Genomic DNA, 17,898 nt, shown 5'->3' with positions numbered 1-17,898 from the left:
GACTCCTAGGTTTCCTCAGGTTTCAGATTTGATCACTACCACATATGAAATTTCTTGTTGCAACAATGAAGAGAAAAACTTTGTCTTTTCTTAATGAAAAAACTGCATAGACTTCAAAGCGTTTCATTATTTGTGCCCCTTCTAATGCACAGGATGTGGCCTATTCTTGAAGACATTTAATAGGCAACTCCTAATGCTTACTCCTAATGTCTGCTAGTGGCTTGATTCTTTCTGGTCTGAATCACTGTCACAAAATCCAAATGTTATGGCAGTGGAGTGGATGCTGACTAAACCTCCTTATATACTTAGTTGATTTGGCACAAATTTCCATAACATTTGTGATCACATTTTGGGGGTATTGACGGGATTGGCTGGTAAGTCCAGGAAACAGACAGGTCAAAAGATGCTTCTGGCCTCTTAAGCAGGTGTGGCATTCAAGTGACACATGCCTCCACCATGGCTTGAAGCTGCACTTGCATCATTTAGACAAGAGCAAAAAGGTGTGGGTTAGGTCCTGTGGCTGCAGCCTGCATTCAGAGCAGGCCATGCAGTTGCCGTAGACCCCATCTGCTTGCAGACAGGGTGGACTCGGGCTGCTCTTACTTGCCTGTCTGCTCAGGCCTTAAGTCTCCACGGCTACCTGCATATGTGGTGCCCAGGCAGACATATACTGTGTGATCCTGCTTATCTACTTGGAAAACATGACTAGGGATATTAAAAAAGTATCTTGGAAATTTGGTTCTATGAACTAACATTTCCTTCCTTCCTGTAGTATGCATCAAACCAGTGTAATTTTTTCATTCATCTTACAGATAGCAAACAATGTGCAGTTTGCTACATGCTTAACTGTCCTGGGACCATTCTGTGGAATTCTGTGGATTTTTAGTTTAGTGAGGTACTTAGATTTCTTGGCTAAAAGCAATAGAACTGTCTAATAGAGAATTCTACTAAACTATAGTCCCTGAATTCCATAGGATGGAGCCATGGCTGTTAGTTTCAAAGTGGTATAGATATAGATAAATAGATATCAGTATTTAAGACTGATTGAAAACATACACTGTTGGTATATAATGAAAACTTTTGGTGTTTGTTTCATACTTGTCAAACACTGTCCCTACAGAACCTACTAAACCATTCCAAAAATTCTATAAGAACTTCCTTTTTGTATTGTCTTGTCATTTGTGTGTGATGTGGACAAGAGTCATTTTAAGATTTGAAAGTTGTATGCCTCTAAGCACTATCTTCCTTGGCTCTTGTGATTGAAATTTAAATGAACACATAAAGATCAGAACAAATTTTAAGAAAATGGGCATGCTTTTTAAAAAGATATCTATGTTCTCTCAAAAGAAATAGAACATTATGACTTTTCCTCCCAGTTTTCAATTTTTAAAAATAATTTATCTGTTTAATTTTTTAAAAAAGCATCTTCACTCCAAGCTGTCTTGACATGCTGGTCTTCTTAGACTTTAATCACCATTCAGTGGAAATAGTCTTTCAATATACCTGATGATTCAAATGCTTTATAGTGACAGAGTAACTACATACAGTTTTCTATGAATCACTTGTCACCATAAACCAGGTCTTGACATGTCTTTTGTATGTAATGATGAACATAATGAGTTTAAAAATGTATGTGGATGGATAGAAGTACCTGCCTAGGTCTGCTATTCTTTTCTTTCTTTCTTTTTAAAAAGATAATCAAAACCAGTCCTTCTAAGCCATTCAGTTGGGAAATGGTAAAAGAATTCAAAGACATAAGCAATACATAATAGTGGCTGCCATCATTAATTTGAATCAGTTTAATCTGAATCTAATATGTTTGGGTCTCCAGCTGTAGCTGATCTTAATATGCAGATGATTCATAGATGTACTTCAGAAATAATAAGAAAAGTCAAAAGGGACAAAATGGCATATGTACCTGCACACAGGAGCACACTGCCATTGTTTTCAATGAGGGCTTGAATATTTGCAGTTTTCTGATTCGCAGAGTGGTGTTGGTGAGGAACGGATCCTCCAAAAGGGAAGGGACAGCTGTATTTGTGTTCTTGTGCAGCACATTACTACAAGTTAGTAAATGAATAGCATTTAGGAGCTGTCTGGCTTGCTGTCTATTGCCAGTTTGTAGTCACTGGGCCAAAATTACATCTTCTTTTTGCATCTTGTATTCTTATAACAGGTGTCTGCAGACTCTAGTTCATCCATGAACTCCAACACACCGTTGGTGAGGATAACCACTCGCCTCTCCTCTAATACAGATGCTCCAATGTTGGCAGGAGTCTCAGAGTACGAACTCCCAGAAGATCCCAAATGGGAGTTTCCAAGAGATAAGTAAGGGATTTTTTTTCCTGTTAATGGCATTTTAATAAGTTTTGGTAACATGAATTTCACCATCAGTTATAGTGGTCTCCAATTAACACAATTTGTGCCGTTGACAAATATGAAATATTTATGTTTAAAATTTTTCTCTTTTCTGAGAATGTAGAGCTCCCCTGATCCCTGTTGCCTAGAGAGATAGTATTTAGTTTTAAAATTAATTTTAAAAGAACAGTAGCCTTTCTTCAGTTGGAAACAGCATATAGGGAAAGGACATTACATTTCAGTTCATTGCATACAGTTTACAAGACTGATAACATCACTTTTTAAAATTTAAATATTAAAAATAGATATTTTGGCATTTTCTTGTATATCCTGTATAGCAGATGGCCCACAAGAAAAATGTTTGTTATACTTGGCAACAAAATCAAGGCAAAATTTACTGTTTTGTTAAAATGATACTGATTGCAGTAACAGCAACAGCAGTATGAGCAAGCAGGTAAATTGTGTGATTATTTTACTTAGTGCAGGGTTTTTGTTTTGTTTTTTTAAAAAATCCCTAAGCATTTGATGACACCAACCAATTTCATGGTTTGTATAACTAGTAGCAGAAATTATCTAGTGTTTCCGAGAGAATATGTAGAAATTAATGCAGAATGAAAAAGGAGAAGAAAGACGAGCAACCAGTATATCAGAGATCTTTATGTTAGGGAAAGGGAAGGAAGTTTCTTGTAGTTGCTAGATCCTTGACTAAATGCTGGGCTTCCATTTGCTACAGTGTTCTTTCTTGGAGCCCAGGAATTATCTTTAGTCCACTTATTGATAGCAGAAGAGGAAACTTGATACTGAAGTATGCACCATGTGTATTCTGTTCTGATCAGATTATTGCTTCATTCAGTGTGAAGAGATTTCTGCAGTACTTGGGTATACATAAGTCTTTCACACTGAAGATGACAGATGACACCTAGAAATGTAATGGATCTATGTAAAATAGTATGGACCCTCACGTGGCAATCTGTGCAGAAGCATGTCTTAAGAACTGAAGTGTACACTGGGCTCTTGGTATCCACAAATTCGATATCCACAGATTTGAGTCCTGGTGGCGCAGTGCTTAAATGCCTGTAATGCAGCCCCTCTCTCACAAACCACAAGGTTGTGAGTTCAGTACCAGCCAGGGGCTCAGGGTCGACTCAGCATCCTTCTGAGGTTGCTAAAATGATTATCCAGCTTGTTGGGGGCAATTAATAATAATAATAATAATAATAATAATAATAATAATATAGTTTATTTGTAACCCGCTTTTCCAAAATTTTGATCAAAGCGGCAATTTGATCAAAGCAGCGATTAGCTTACACATTGTGAACTGCTTAGGGAGTGCTTAAATGCAAATGGTATAGAAATGTACTTGCTATTGCTAAATGAAGAAACATTTAATTTTTTTTAACCTGTGATGGCCAGGCTGAGAAGGGCAATAGTGGAGGCTGTCGCTAGACCCCGGCAAACTGATGCCTCTCTCCTCTCCTGAAATCAACCCCACCACAAAACCACAGCCAAGACTTAAATCTCTTCCTCTCTCTCTTTCTCACCTTTACATCAAAAAGTTTCTGCCAAAATTTAAATCCTTGCCTCACTCTGTTTCTCACCCTCTCACAAGGACCTGAAACACACAGGTCAAAAATGCCAAACAGTGAGTGAGTAGAGCTAGAGCGGCCAGAGACTGCTCCAAGTTGCCAGTCTGCTTAACCCCAAGGAAGCCTTTGGCAGAATTTAAACTGCCTCCCTCTGTTTCCCACATTCTTACAAGCAACATCTGCCAGAATGTTTTCTGTCTGTCTCGTTTTGTTTCCCATCTTCACACAAGGAAACCTCTGCCAGAATTTAAACCCCTTTCCTGCCAATACACCTCCTTGCCCACTCCTTCTACTGCCCCTTTCTGAGATGGATTGGTGGCAAAGGGGTTTAAAATCTGGCAAAGGCTTTATGATGGGAAAGTTGAGAAGGGGGGAAACAGCCAGGAATGGTTTAAAATACTGGAAGAACTTTTGTGGTAGGAAGGTGGGAAACAGTGCAGGAAGAATGCCTTCCTGGTGCCTGGACCTTGTCACCCAGGTAAATGTTAAATAATGACTTGAGCATGCAGTTTTTGGCATCTGCATGGGGTTCTGGAATTGAACTCCTGCAGATAACAAAGAGCCACTTGCAACTTCCATTGCCCTGGATTCTCTGGACAGAGGACTCCATGTGCCTTTTGAATTCTTTGTCAACCTTGGGTGATCCACTGATTTTGAATTAGTGATTTTGAAAGTTAGTAGCTATTCTATCCAGAATTCTTGTAGCACCTACAAACCAACCAATCAGGAAGTGGTTTTGTTTTGTTTTGTTTTTTCTGCTGAATACCTTGGCATTCTAACCCATGCTGCAGTAAATTCTGAAATCCTGTATAATAATTTAACGTAGTGAAGAAGTTGTGTAAATAAGTCTCTTCTTAATGTTCCTATGTGCTTCAGTTTGAAATAGTGGAACACAAGTGGCATCACCACAAAAACCTAACAGCACTTTCAGTGCATGACAGCACATGTTAAAGACTGTTTAAAAGTTCATCCAGCCTCTAGGAAGCTGATTCTACATGTGCTGTCCTGAAGGCTAAAAACAGCCTTCATCAGTAGGGTAAATTTGCAGTGTTCTGAATGAGCTTCCAAGGGATATGAACTTAACTTTTCCAGTATCACAATATCTATTCTGACTTGTTATTTAGTGGAGTGGCTCTCAAACTTTAGTCTTCTGGAGATTTTGGACTTCAACTCCCAGAAATCTTGGCCAATGTGTCTATTGCTTTGGAGTTTAAGTCCCTAACATCTGAAAGACTTTGAGCATGTACTGTATTATGATGGCAAGATAAATTTAATTAAAAGAGGACACATGCTCAAATCAAAATTAATATTAAAGTGAACATTTAATTTGTAGCAAATCATGTCATTCAGTTTTGGATTCTGACCTGTGATTTAGTAAAGCACATATTTTGGAAATTTATCTGTGATATATCTGTGTGTTTTAATTAAAGAGCTTTTTATGTGCATTTATGGAAATATTCTTAATTATGTGGATGAAAGCTGGTGCCATACCTTTCTTTTGCCACCTGCAAGTTTCTAGTCAACAGTGGGGGTCTGTATACTTAATTATGTCAGCCCTTTCCCTTAGGGGAAACATTAATGCGGAAAATCTTAGAGCATTAAACATTTAAAAACAGCACTCGGCATAAATGTGGGTGGAGTGGGTTTGAATGAAAGAAGGCTTTTTAGGAGTAGTTTATTAGATTGGGGGCTGCAGGCACACAATGGCAGGATTGTTACATTCAAACTAGAAGCACAAGAGCACATAAATTAACCATTTTCCAATGCAAATGTTTGCTTTCCGCCAAGATCTTAAATTCAATTTTAGTTTCAGAAAAAAAATCCAGCACAATCTCAGCACACAACGACATACAATCCTGTAGCCTTTGTGTATTGGCAAAGTAGCATGTCCTTTCAGAGCTGATAGAACCCGGGGCATATATTCACAACAGCATGATTAAACTGAAAGTTTTTATGTAATTAAAAGACTCTATTTAAACTCATCCCATTTCATTTTTAACCGTGGCATTTTGCCAAATTTACTTAATTTTCTCCTGAATGAAAAACTTCTATTATATGGGACACACACATACAGATGGAAAGACATAAAATAATATATGTACTGTTGTTCATCCAGCATGCTGTTCATATTTAATTCTTAACCTGACTTCTTTGAGTAACAGTACCTGGCTGTTGTGCAATATTGATTTAGTATTGCTGTTTCAAGCAACTGCAGAAAAATAAGCAAGGAGCAAAATACTATATATGAAAAAAAGTATATTTTATTCTCTGACACATTTAAAGATTAAATTCTTGCTCTGTGAGAGATGCCTTTTACAATTAGGTAACATAGTTGAATCAGCTCAGTTTTACAATATTTGATAAGCAAAGAAAATTTATATTTCTGTATTCAAAATATTAAATCCTTAAATGTCTCAAATCCTTCCTTGTAAAGGTCTCAGATCTTTGCCCAAATGGATCAATAACAATTTCCTGACTTGATATGAAAGACTGAAGATTCAACAGAGGAAGTTCTTTGGCCATCCATATCAAAAGGGTGAAGAGATTATAAAACATTTGTAAAGACAACTTTAACAGAATGTTTCTATCCAAAGGTGTTGGAAATAGAGATTGCTGTGTTTTTCTACAGAACTAAAAATATCTTCTTGTGAGTTTGGGAAGATATATACACACACATACATACAGATATAGTGTGTATAGTTGAGGTAAAGAAAAAGGTACTGTGTAGAGATATAGATCTTTACATTCTTCATTCTCGTCTTCTTGCATTCTTGGTTTTGCAAGATAGTATTTGTTCTTTAGAAGACTGATTGGAGGAGAGCACACAATCTCTAGAATGCACCATAATACTCTTGTTAGTTATTAATGACAAATGGCCAAATGGAATTGGTTTGTTGAAAAAAATCTTGTATTTTTTCTCTTCACCAGCTTCATTTCTTCCTCAGATAATAAGCGCTAATTCCTGTATTTCCCTCCCTAGGCTGACTTTGGGAAAGCCTCTCGGGGAAGGATGCTTTGGTCAAGTTGTCATGGCAGAAGCAGTGGGAATTGACAAAGACAGGCCTAAAGAAGCTGTTACTGTGGCGGTGAAAATGTTGAAAGGTAATATAGGTAATATAGGGAAGGTCTGAGAAAGGTGGCAGATTCTGGAAAGAATATTTCTTTTGTTTCTTTTAAATTTTCTTACTGTAGAAGGTCAAAATTCATCTGGTTTACCTTGGGCTTCAGCAGGTTTCAGTATCATTTAGTGTCTTTTGCAACAGATTAAATAGTCTATATCAATGTTGTATAGGATTCCATTTCATCTATTATAGTTACTCATCCTATTTTTCAGAAATCATGGAAGATTTTACAGGGTTACAGAGTGTAAGCCTCTTCTCTGAAGTAGAATTGTCTTTGCACTCACTGCATTTGTGGAAGATAAGTTTAAGATCAGGAATGAGAACCAGGACTCATAACACATAAAGATGAGGGGGAGGAAATATCCAACCTGCATGGGTCTCAAGTCAGATGCCAATTTAGAAAAGATCTGGTATAGCAAAGCAGAATATGGATCTTGATCTCTCACTCTCTCGGTCTTATATATTGGGCTAAATTCAGTGTTTCACTCGCAGAACTTTATCTATTTTCTTCTATTTTTCCTGTTACCCTCAATGTTATTGATAAATTACCTCAAAACTGTTTTTTGAGTCCCCCCGAAAGCCATAGGTGGTGCAATGGGAAAGGGAAATAGCCTTCTGGTTTCAAATTTTTGTAGGGATGTATTCTGTCCATTCTTTGGATTCTGAAGCTCATTGAATAAGGCTGAGAGACATGTGACTGATAGTACATTGGAAGGTGCTTTATTTGAACTGAACATTTTTTTGAAAAAAGGCATGTTTTTTTCTTAAATGTTTGTTTTTATTTTTATTGAGTTTTATTTTTAAAAAAAGTTTAACTGAAAAAGCAGCAGAATGCATATCTGAAAAAACAAAGTGCCATCTTCTAACTTTAGAAGGTGACCTTAAAAAACCAAGATTTTCAATATGGAAATAGCTCTGTCTAGAAGAAGGTTTCTCACTGTTCTGTAAGAGGTTGCTAGAAGTTCTGTGAGAGATTGTGATTTTTAAAAAATATTTTTTTTGAGCTGTAGATATAATAATTTTTATGCAGGGGTTCCCTGAGATCTAGAAATGATTTGAAATTATTACCTCCAAGGTAAAAGGTTGAACATGGCTTGTCTTAAAGATTGCATTCCCTCTCTCCCCTTTCCTTCACATAATACATTGGTCCTGAAATTACTTCATAGTAGTTGAATAACCTATAATGAATCTGTGCAACAATTACAAAAAGTGAATTCTGCCCATATGCTGTCTGAAATGGCTTATGGAACTTATTTTGTCTTATGCAGATGATGCTACAGAAAAAGACCTGTCTGATCTCGTGTCTGAGATGGAGATGATGAAAATGATTGGCAAACACAAAAATATCATTAATCTCCTTGGTGCCTGTACTCAAGATGGTGAGTGTCATTTTAATTTTGCAAGAAAGAGATGATGAAATTTCATGCTACTTCATTACATAATATACAGGAATTATCAATTCTTTGTTGATGGAATGAATATCACATTGTGAAAGCCAATGGAGAGGGGTAGGTGTTTATATGTTATGAAAAAATCCTGGATTTCAAAGAATGAGATAGTGATGGTGAACCTTTTGGAGGCCGAGTGCCCAAACTGCAACCCAAAACTCACTCATTAATTGCAAAGTGCCATGTCCCTCTGGCTTTCTAGTAACAAACTCTGGCAAACTCTGTGCTGCGGCAACAGCACATGTGCCTACAGAGAGGGCTCTGAGTGCCGCCTCTGGCACGCGTGCCATAGGTTTGCCATCACTGGACTAGGACTCTGGGAAACCTGGGTTCAAATCCCCACTCACTCATGGAAAGCCTCTGGGTAACCCTGGGCAAGTCACATGATCTTAGCCTTAGGAGAAGGCAATGACAAACCCTATCTGACTAAATCTTGCCATGAAAGGCTTGACATCATAAGTCAGAGTAAAGTTCAAGAAACATAATGGTTTGTTTGGAATGGCACAGGGCTGGAGCTGTGCATATTAAAACACCTGGAGTGAAGGTTTCATGGTCTACAAATGTTCTACTTGTACTCTAAATCAAGAATTGGCCATAATCTTTTAATGTCTTCCATGGATCAGAAGTATGAATTTTGTTTGTACTTTCGTAAGTCAGTATCAATGGACCTTTTTTAAGATTCCTGTTTTCATTATCATGTTCTTTATTTTCTTCCTTTGAAGGACCACTGTATGTGCTTGTTGAATATGCTTCCAAAGGAAATTTGCGAGAGTACCTGCGAGCAAGGCGACCACCAGGAATGGAATATTCATTTGATATTAACCGGGTACCTGAAGAGCAGATGACGTTCAAAGATTTAGTCTCATGTACATACCAGTTAGCAAGAGGCATGGAATACTTAGCATCACAAAAAGTAAGCCAGTGCTACTTAAAACATTTTCTTTCAGTTTTTTAATGCAGAGATGATCAATTTTAACTTAGGGATATGATCTAAGTATAACTGAAGGCTATCAAACATGGTTAAGGTAGTTTTGTCTTGTGTTTGCAATTTACAACAGTGTTTTTCAGTATAAAGAATGAGATCAGCATCCTGACACAAAACTCTCCATACTCTGTGGTGAATATCAGAAGCTCCCAAGTATGCAGACACACTCATGTGTGCAAAGGATTGCCTTGTAGATATGCAGCCTTTGTTGAAGTGAATGGAGAGGCTGTTCAATATGGGAACTCATATGTAGCATCTGCCCAATAAATACCATTTGTACTAGAGATTGGATAGAGAATTGTTAAGTGGACTGATAAAGTGCTAGTTATTAATCCTGCCTAATGCTTATGCATTGTTATGGTGCAATAACTTTATGTTTGTTGGACCCAATATATGTAGTGCTTATTTAATTACCCAAAATGGAGTATTAAAGTGTTGGAAATGCGAGAGATAGTACTCAATCTCTCTAGCAGAGTAATGAAATTGATATGGCAGAAGATGAACACTTCAAGCAGAGAAAAGAAACAACATTGTCTTTTTTGTAAGATGTATGAAAGTAACTTTATTTACAGATAGTTATACAAAATCAAACACATGGCCTTATGAACATATGAGGGAGAAAAGAAAATGGCTGCAGATTAAAGTGGATGTAGTAAAGCAAACAAATATGCAAACAAAAAAATTAGCCATTAGTCTATGTGTGCAAAGGTTGCTAACTTCAATGCTAAGAACATACATGTTTGACACTGATGTTTGTGTGTAGTAGCCTATTCCATTAAACATATGGGCAATTGGTTGACCCAGAGTTAATAAAGATATATGTAATTATTGGGAAAGATGTGCAACAGAATCTTACAGCACCTGTGAAACTAATTGATAAAAGAGATGTAGCATCAGCTTTCACAGACTGGGTCAACTTCATCAGCATTCTATAAAAGCTTATGCCATAAACTTCATTCTCTCAGTTTTGCATACTGACCCAGGCTAACATGACTGTATCTTTGAATATTGGGGAAGATTTGAATATGCAACTTCAATTCTTCACCAGCTTCAACCCAACATTCCTATGAGTTGCTCTGCTTACAGGGTGGTCTTGCTGGCAAAAAAAAATGAGGAGGTGATCTTTGCTGATTCATCTCCCTACCTCCCAGTGATCTGCTCTAGATGGTTTAAATCCTAACCAGCTCTCCAGAACAGCATTGAAAGTGATGCAATGGGTTGCAGAAAAGAGAAAACAGTGAGAACTGCCTTCTGTCCTTTCTGTCAACGGATGCCTTCCTCTTCATTGAATGCCTGCTCAACATCCAAGCCATTGTTTTCTGTGGGTTTTCTGGGCTATGTGGCTGTGTTCTGGAAGAATTTATTTCTGATGTTTTGCCTGCACCTGTGACTGGCATCTTCACCCTCTGAAGATGCCGGCCACATGTGGAAGTGAAACATCAGGAATAAATTCTTCCAGAACATGGCCACATAGCTTGGAAAGCCCACAGAAAACTATCGATGCTGGCCACGAAAGCCTTAGACTTCACAGCCAAGCTTGGTGTGTTCAGCCTCAGTAGCACAGATGTATTAAGGCAGTAATAAAGCAATTGTAAAACAATAGCAGTAATAAAGAAATGTATTGTCTTTGTAGTTAAAGGAGAAACTTCAACTAAGTATTTGTTGGGGCAACAAATCAAAAATGTGGTAGTATTTTGGTTTCTTTTTTCTTTCTTTTTCTTTTTTTTTAAAAACTCGTCTTAGTAGTAGGTTTAGCTCTTGATTTTCAGGAACTGTTTTACTGTAGTGGTCCATATGAGCACAGTAGTAGATCAGTCCAACAGCTTAAAAAACATGAGTTGCACGTGTGGCTTTCCCAAACATCTCCAAGTATGGCTGGCAACAACAACATTCATAGAAAAATATTCTGTAAATTATGTTCATTGTGAGAGCAAAAACGTACAAATAAAAATGTAAGTAATCTAGTGCGGAGCAGCCAGTATCTTCATGTTTCTAATATTAATTTTATATTAAGAAGTATTTGCCTCAGATGCTGCTGCCGAATAACCACAGGAGACCGTGTTGGAGGAAAGGCCACAACTTTATTAAGCAAACCATTGGTAGGGTTGGCACAAAGCATGAGGTCAGGATCTGCGAAATCAAACAACCCCACGTTTGTCTGATTAACCACAACCTGGCACCCACCAGGCATTGGGATGACCTAGGGGCTAAGGACCACCGTATGACCGCATCTCTGCCATGCGTTCACATATTCGCTAAGCCCCTACTCACCGGGAGGCGCTCTCGCGTTATGGCCCCCTCAATGGCCATACGCCTGCCCTATTCGCCCCCGGGTCCCGACTGACTCCCAAACCAGAGCTCCGTAGCCCTGGTACCACACCGTGCAGATCCTGGCCTATGCTGCCGCCCCAAAGTTGTGACAAAAAATCCAAACCCAAGCGGTGGGTGGGTGGGAGAAGGCTCAGCTCCTCCTCCCTTCCTGCTTGGCTCCTAACCATCCGGAGCCAAGCGCCGACTGAGGGCCGGGGCTGGCAGCACGGCCTGTATAGGCCTAAGTACCACCTGACCAGGAGACTCCTCCTCCAGGGCAGCTGAACCAATCATCTGCCCTGGAGGACCGGAACTCCCGATCACCGAGCCCAGCTCCCAGAGCGTCGCGGGGCGGAAGGGCCTCCCTTTCGCCCCGCGCACCAATAGGGAGCTGGGGCAAGCCCCAGAGCACTCTGAGGCTTGTAGTCGTTCGCTGCGTCTAGCGGCAAAGCGGTCAGCCCGCCGAGTCGGGCAACCGCTTTTTTTAGCTGTCAAATTGTTCAGTAAGGGCTACAATAAAGCACTGCTTTTTATTTGACAAACAAAGATAACAAATACATGCATAACTAGACTTCAGGTTATGCTTCTTAAGGTATCTATTAAAATATGAGTTGGAGAGAAAAATCAATATTCAGCAAATAACAGCACAAAATGAACTTAGGCATTCGTGAATTTAAATACTAATATGGATAAACAGTGGGCTGCTTAGTCAAGCAGGCAGCAAAAACATAACCTTGAGACTTGCCTTATTAAGCTAAGGCCACAATATTCTGGTAACTTGCTGAATATGAAAAAGGAGAGCTATTCATTCCCTAGAGCCGTTGTGGGAATTACATGATTGGATTGGATAACTGGTAAAAAGAAGCAGCATTAAAATTCTGTGAACAAATTAGTCATTTGTCTCCATTTAAAATATTTGCCTGCTGAGGAAACTAGCTGAACCAGTGTAATTTTGATATGTACTCCATGGAGACTCATATTTGCAAGTTGCCTCCATTGTTACACCTTGTCTTAAAGTTTAAGTTCTTAAATTTCCATGTGGAACCAAGCCTGTAGACACATTGAAGTCTTTTGCTTAATAGACTAAAATAGGATGATAGTGGAAGTGCAAAGTTTGCTTTGCTAGTGCTGAATCAGGCAAAATATAATTTACTTTCTTGTTAACTAAGCAACAACACTATTAGAGAGGAAAGAGGAGTGATAGTGTGGAAACTGGGATCTGCTTATGTCACAAGTTTTGTAGATACCCTGTATTTAGTGACCAGTATTCCAGTGCATTTGTCATGTTTACATTAGAAATAATTGCATTTTTTTTCCTGGCAGTGTGGTAGATTTGTCGATACAGGGCAACCACCTAATCTTTTTAAAAATCTCTTTTAAAAAAATTAAAATCCAGTCAAGATCTGGTGCCTGATGGGAACTGAATATTGTATTTAGAAACTGGAGTCCAACCGCATATGGGGAGCTCTAGATCTTCCAGCTCTGGTTTCAAACTTCCAGAAGTTCTGAAACAATTCTGTCCTATCTAGTGAGCAATGATCACTATATATAAATGCATTTCTTAATCACTGTTTCAGATGGTGTTTGTGTCCCAAGGTTGCAATTGTTGGCCTATGAATGTGAACTTTGGATTTGCAAGAGAGCATTTGCCTAGGTCACCCTCCTCCGACCTAGCATTCTCTCTATATTTTGACTAAAATTTCCCCATTTCTCAGGCCTGTAGGACTGATGGAAAGCACAGTCTGAACATCTGGAGGACCACAAGTTGGGAAATGCTAAGCTGGGTATAAAATGCTCCAAACACGACAGAAGGGTGCATTTCAACTGTGGGGAGTTCATTTATAGGTGTAGGGCTAAAGGTGACAAACCGAACAGAAAAAGAGAGAGGGAACCTGCATCCTTGTTTATTGGCATTGCTTGGCAGGTAATGGGTACAGGTGGCAGGTAGGAGAGCATCATGATAGTTAATGGCATTGCTTGCACCGCTGTGCTCAACTGAGAGAAATTATTTTTTATGTGAAGTGCTGTTATCTTCAGGCCATTAAGACTACATGTGGCAAAATAGATCACTCCTTGTTTCTTTTATTGTAGTTTAAGTTAACATTTCACTGTGTGAAATTGCCTGTTTCCAAGTTGATCACTTTGGAAATAGATATTACAAGTCTCTTAGCTATATTGTCTTGTGGGCTTTATATATAGGGATGCCATAACCCGGCGGCCCCCGTGACAATCATGCTTTTGGGGGCACCCTCACGGTCCGGTTTGGGGGGCCCCCACGCCTTGTTCCCAGTTCGGGGTCCGCTCCTCCTGCGGCCATAGCCGCTGCCGCTAATACGGCTGGCTGAGGCGCCAACCCACCTCCTCCTCCTCTTAGTGGTGGGCTGGGCAGCGCCAACCCACCTCCTCCTCCGGCTCCGCCTTCCTCCTCCTCCTCGGCGGCAGAAGCGCCGCCGCCACCGTGTCAGGGCTTGCCCACCCATGCGCGCGCGCACGGGGCTCCATAACAGGAGCTCGTCCCTAGCTTTGGCCAGCCAGCCATTGGCCAGCTGGCCAAAGAGGACGGGCTCCTTGGCGCGCGCCGCCCAGGCCTCAGCAGGGGCCAGTGGCAGCGCGCACGCACGCACGCCTGCCCCGCTTCCTTCCACGCGCGCATGCGCGCCAGCCATCCTAAGGAGGAGGAGGGGAGGAGAGGAGGAAGAGGAGGAGGAGGAAGGAGCCGGAGGAAGGGTGCCTTGAAGGGGCCAGGGCAGAATTGGGGCGGAGGAGAGGAGGAGGAAGAGGAGGAAGGGTGCCTTGAAGGGGCCAGGGCAGAATTGGGTCAGAGGAGGAGGAGGAGGAGGAGGAGGAGAGCTGAGTCAGTGGCCATTAGGTCTGCCTTGGTTTTTTGGGGTTTTTAAATTATTTTTAAAAATATAAAATAGTTATTTTATTTTATTTTATTTTATTAATTTTTATTATTGCTTTTCATTTTTTTATTTCTTTAATTTTTATTATTGCTTGTTTTATTTTATTTCATTAATTTTTATTATTGCTTGTTTTTTTTATTACATTAATTTTTATTATGAAATATATACACCCCTGTCTTGTTTTTTATTTTTTCCCCATTATTTTTTTTATTAAATGTATGGAAGTGCATTTTCTGTGTATTTATGGCACTTTGAATGCTAACAAGTCTGCCTTTCTTGGACAATTATAGTGATGATGATGGTGGTGATATTGATATCAACAAGCCTCTGAGGCACGGCCAATGTAACTTGCTGTAATTTTTACAAACTCATGCGCAGTGAAGAAAAACCACAGTCCCTTGACCAAGTACACACTTCTGAGAAGTACAGTTGAACCCGAGGGCAAATACATTTCTGCCATCTGTCTAGGAATAATGCCAAAATGTCCTCCATTTTGATCATGCTTAAAAAACATGCATTTGTATTAACATTTTTAAAAAATCCTCAATTTTTTTGCACGTCCTCCATTTTGTATAAAAATGTGTCCTACATTTGAAAATGTTGCCCTACATTTGTCCTACATTTGTCCCAGTTTGGAGCTCCTGACTTATGGCAACCCTATTTATATATATAACGTAAAAATGAAGTTGCTAAGGCAGCTTACATGGTCTCTTTTACCAAAGGAGTAGCTGTATTCTTGAGTGAGGAGTGTCAGATGTAACTGAAGCACCAGCAGGGAAGATTTGACATAAGCAACTCAGAGGATACTGACAATTGGGAGAAAAAACAAAAAGGCATCATAACATAGAATGGTGCATTTGTGCCCTTCAAATATCTCTGTATCTGTATTTCTATAACTTTTTTTGTATCCTCATGCACACATTTATTGAGTAGAAATAACAAGAGAGCTGATACTGCTGTTCAGAAACAGAAATAATGTGAAAAGATGATCTTGTCTGCCGGCTTTCTGTATAATGAATGGCATTAAATAAAATAGCTTGAAAGAATGCATAAATAAATAAATAAAATAACAGGTTTTAGGAGGCAATTTAAAGCTTGTAATAAAATAATGTTTATACTTTCTAGTTAAAGGAGACATCACTGTATAGCCAGGCCAATGTGTTTTTTTGTTTGTTTGTTTGTTTGAAAAAGAGATGCCTGAAAAAGAAAGAAAAGAATTTTCCCTGTGTTTTTGTGCCAGCAGTGCTGATGCCCTTTTGGCTTAACTGTAGAAAAGGATTACAAACCTCACATAGAGATCACTGAAAAATAGTTACCTGCATTAACATTCCAGGGAATAGTTATAATATTTTACAAAATACCTTATTCCATGTGAAAGTGTAGACACATAATGTGGACCACCTGCAAGTCGGTGTAATCAGGACTTACTGTATGCAATAATGGCATGCAGATACAGCACACAATTGAGAACATACATGAGATAAGAGCCTCCATTTTAACATATGCCGTATGGAAAGCCACCATAGATAATCACCTTTGAGTGGCATCCACATAGAAACCCTGGCATTTAAGCAGGCTCTGAAATTCATTTATAGGTGTAGGGCTAAAGGTGACAGAACTTTAAGAAATTTCAGACTGCTTACATATGTGAATTTGGAGTTCCGTTGTCCCTTTGTTATTTGTCAAACAGTTACCTGTCATTCTTGGAGATGTTTGAAAATGATTCTTCTCTCCAAACTCTACTTTTTCCTCCTCCATGAAACCAGTATATTTGTGCTTAAGTAAATGCTCTTTTGAAGTTAGCTTTATCTTTTACTTATCTAACTGGTTAAGCAGAAGTTTGAAATATAGAATCATTCAAATTTTATTTTTGACCAGTGTAAAATTGTGTCCCTGGAAAACTCCTGGAGAGTAGAGACTGAGTTTTTCAAAGAATTATTTTGTGTGTGTGTGTGTGTGTGTGTGTGTGTGTCTTTAAAAATCTGATGTTCATATTTGAACTCAATTTTGTATTTTCAAATAAAAATTGAGTTCTTGAGTACCTTAGATCATCTAAACCAGAGGAGCACTGTTATTTCAGCCATGAGGGCCACATTTGGTATTGACTTGGGGTCAGGGTCTATACAGAAACACACATCCAGAAATCCCATTTTTTCTTTGAAGGAGGCCATTCTTTCCTCACCTATCCTCACTGTGGAAATGTATGAAGTTCTTTGGAGTGCAGAATAAAAGAAAAAGATTGAGATTTGGCAGGGAGAGTTGAGCCTAGAAAATAATGGATGGCCTATAACTACCTCGTACATTTGTAGCAGAGGTAAGATTTAAACTGGAGATTTACCTATTTGCAGTTCAGCACTACATTTCTTTGTACATAGCTGCTAAAGAGATGTTCTGGCTGTACTGATAGCCTGTTTAGCTGGGGTAGGAGGAAAGATGACTTGGAATTTCCAATGTAACATTAGGAATCGGCTATACACAAGGGACAGCCCCAGGAAGTGTGTGCAGTACCTGAAATCTACAACTAGCATGACCATCCTGGGCATTATAGTCCCCAAAATATAACTTTTCCCTCTGATGCATTTCCCTTGCTGGACTAAGACAATGGTGATAAAGGCAGTTGTTTAGACAAGAGTTTGTTTTATGAGATGAATACATTGTGAGGGTTAAGTGTATATATTTATTCCTGCACCATGGCAGCTTGTCTGCATGGGTGTCTCACCAGGACATGGCACATCCACCACTCCTGTGAGTTGCTTGTTTCTGAGGTCAAAACAAGGTGACCCAGCAACAATGACATGGTTGGGTTCTTTGTTTTGACCTCAGAATGTATAATCCATAGCAGTGGCAGATGTGCTAGGTGGCCTAGCAGGATGCCCATGCAGACAGCCACCATAGTACAGGTTCTGGATCTTCTTTCTGGAAGATACAGGGCAGCAAGTTTTTAAAATACAGGTTACCGTATATACACAACTATAGGTGGACCTCATGTATAAGTCGAGGGCAGGCTTTGGGGCCAAAATTATGGAATTTGGTATGACCACTGGTTAAGTCAAGAGTAAAACATAGGGACATGTAACAAAGGATCTAAAGGATGACACAAAGGAAAACAATGTCAAAGAACATACAAAATTCCAGCAAGCATAACTGTTTGTGCTCACTTAAAGGCTGACTTGAGGTCACTGT

General features: G+C 39.2%; 1 protein-coding gene across 3 annotated transcripts in view; it reads left to right on the top strand.

Annotated features, from left to right (window-relative positions):
* FGFR2 (fibroblast growth factor receptor 2) overlaps positions 1-17,898 on the top strand; it is a 135,544-nt gene that overhangs the window by 102,688 nt on the left and 14,958 nt on the right. For all 3 annotated transcript variants that reach the window (XM_089510058.1, XM_089510056.1, XM_089510057.1), the window contains exons 10-13: positions 2,177-2,328; positions 6,925-7,046; positions 8,335-8,445; positions 9,237-9,427. In XM_089510058.1, coding sequence (XP_089366184.1) covers positions 2,177-2,328; positions 6,925-7,046; positions 8,335-8,445; positions 9,237-9,427 — 576 coding nt within the window. The remainder of the gene's footprint in view (positions 1-2,176; positions 2,329-6,924; positions 7,047-8,334; positions 8,446-9,236; positions 9,428-17,898) is intronic.

This window comes from Sceloporus occidentalis, unplaced genomic scaffold, assembly GCF_023333645.1.
Source record: "Sceloporus occidentalis isolate IW3139 unplaced genomic scaffold, rSceOcc1.0.p SCAF_2, whole genome shotgun sequence".
In the NCBI taxonomy this organism is placed as follows: Eukaryota; Metazoa; Chordata; class Lepidosauria; order Squamata; family Phrynosomatidae; genus Sceloporus; species Sceloporus occidentalis.
This window is presented reverse-complemented; position numbering and strand designations above follow the sequence as displayed.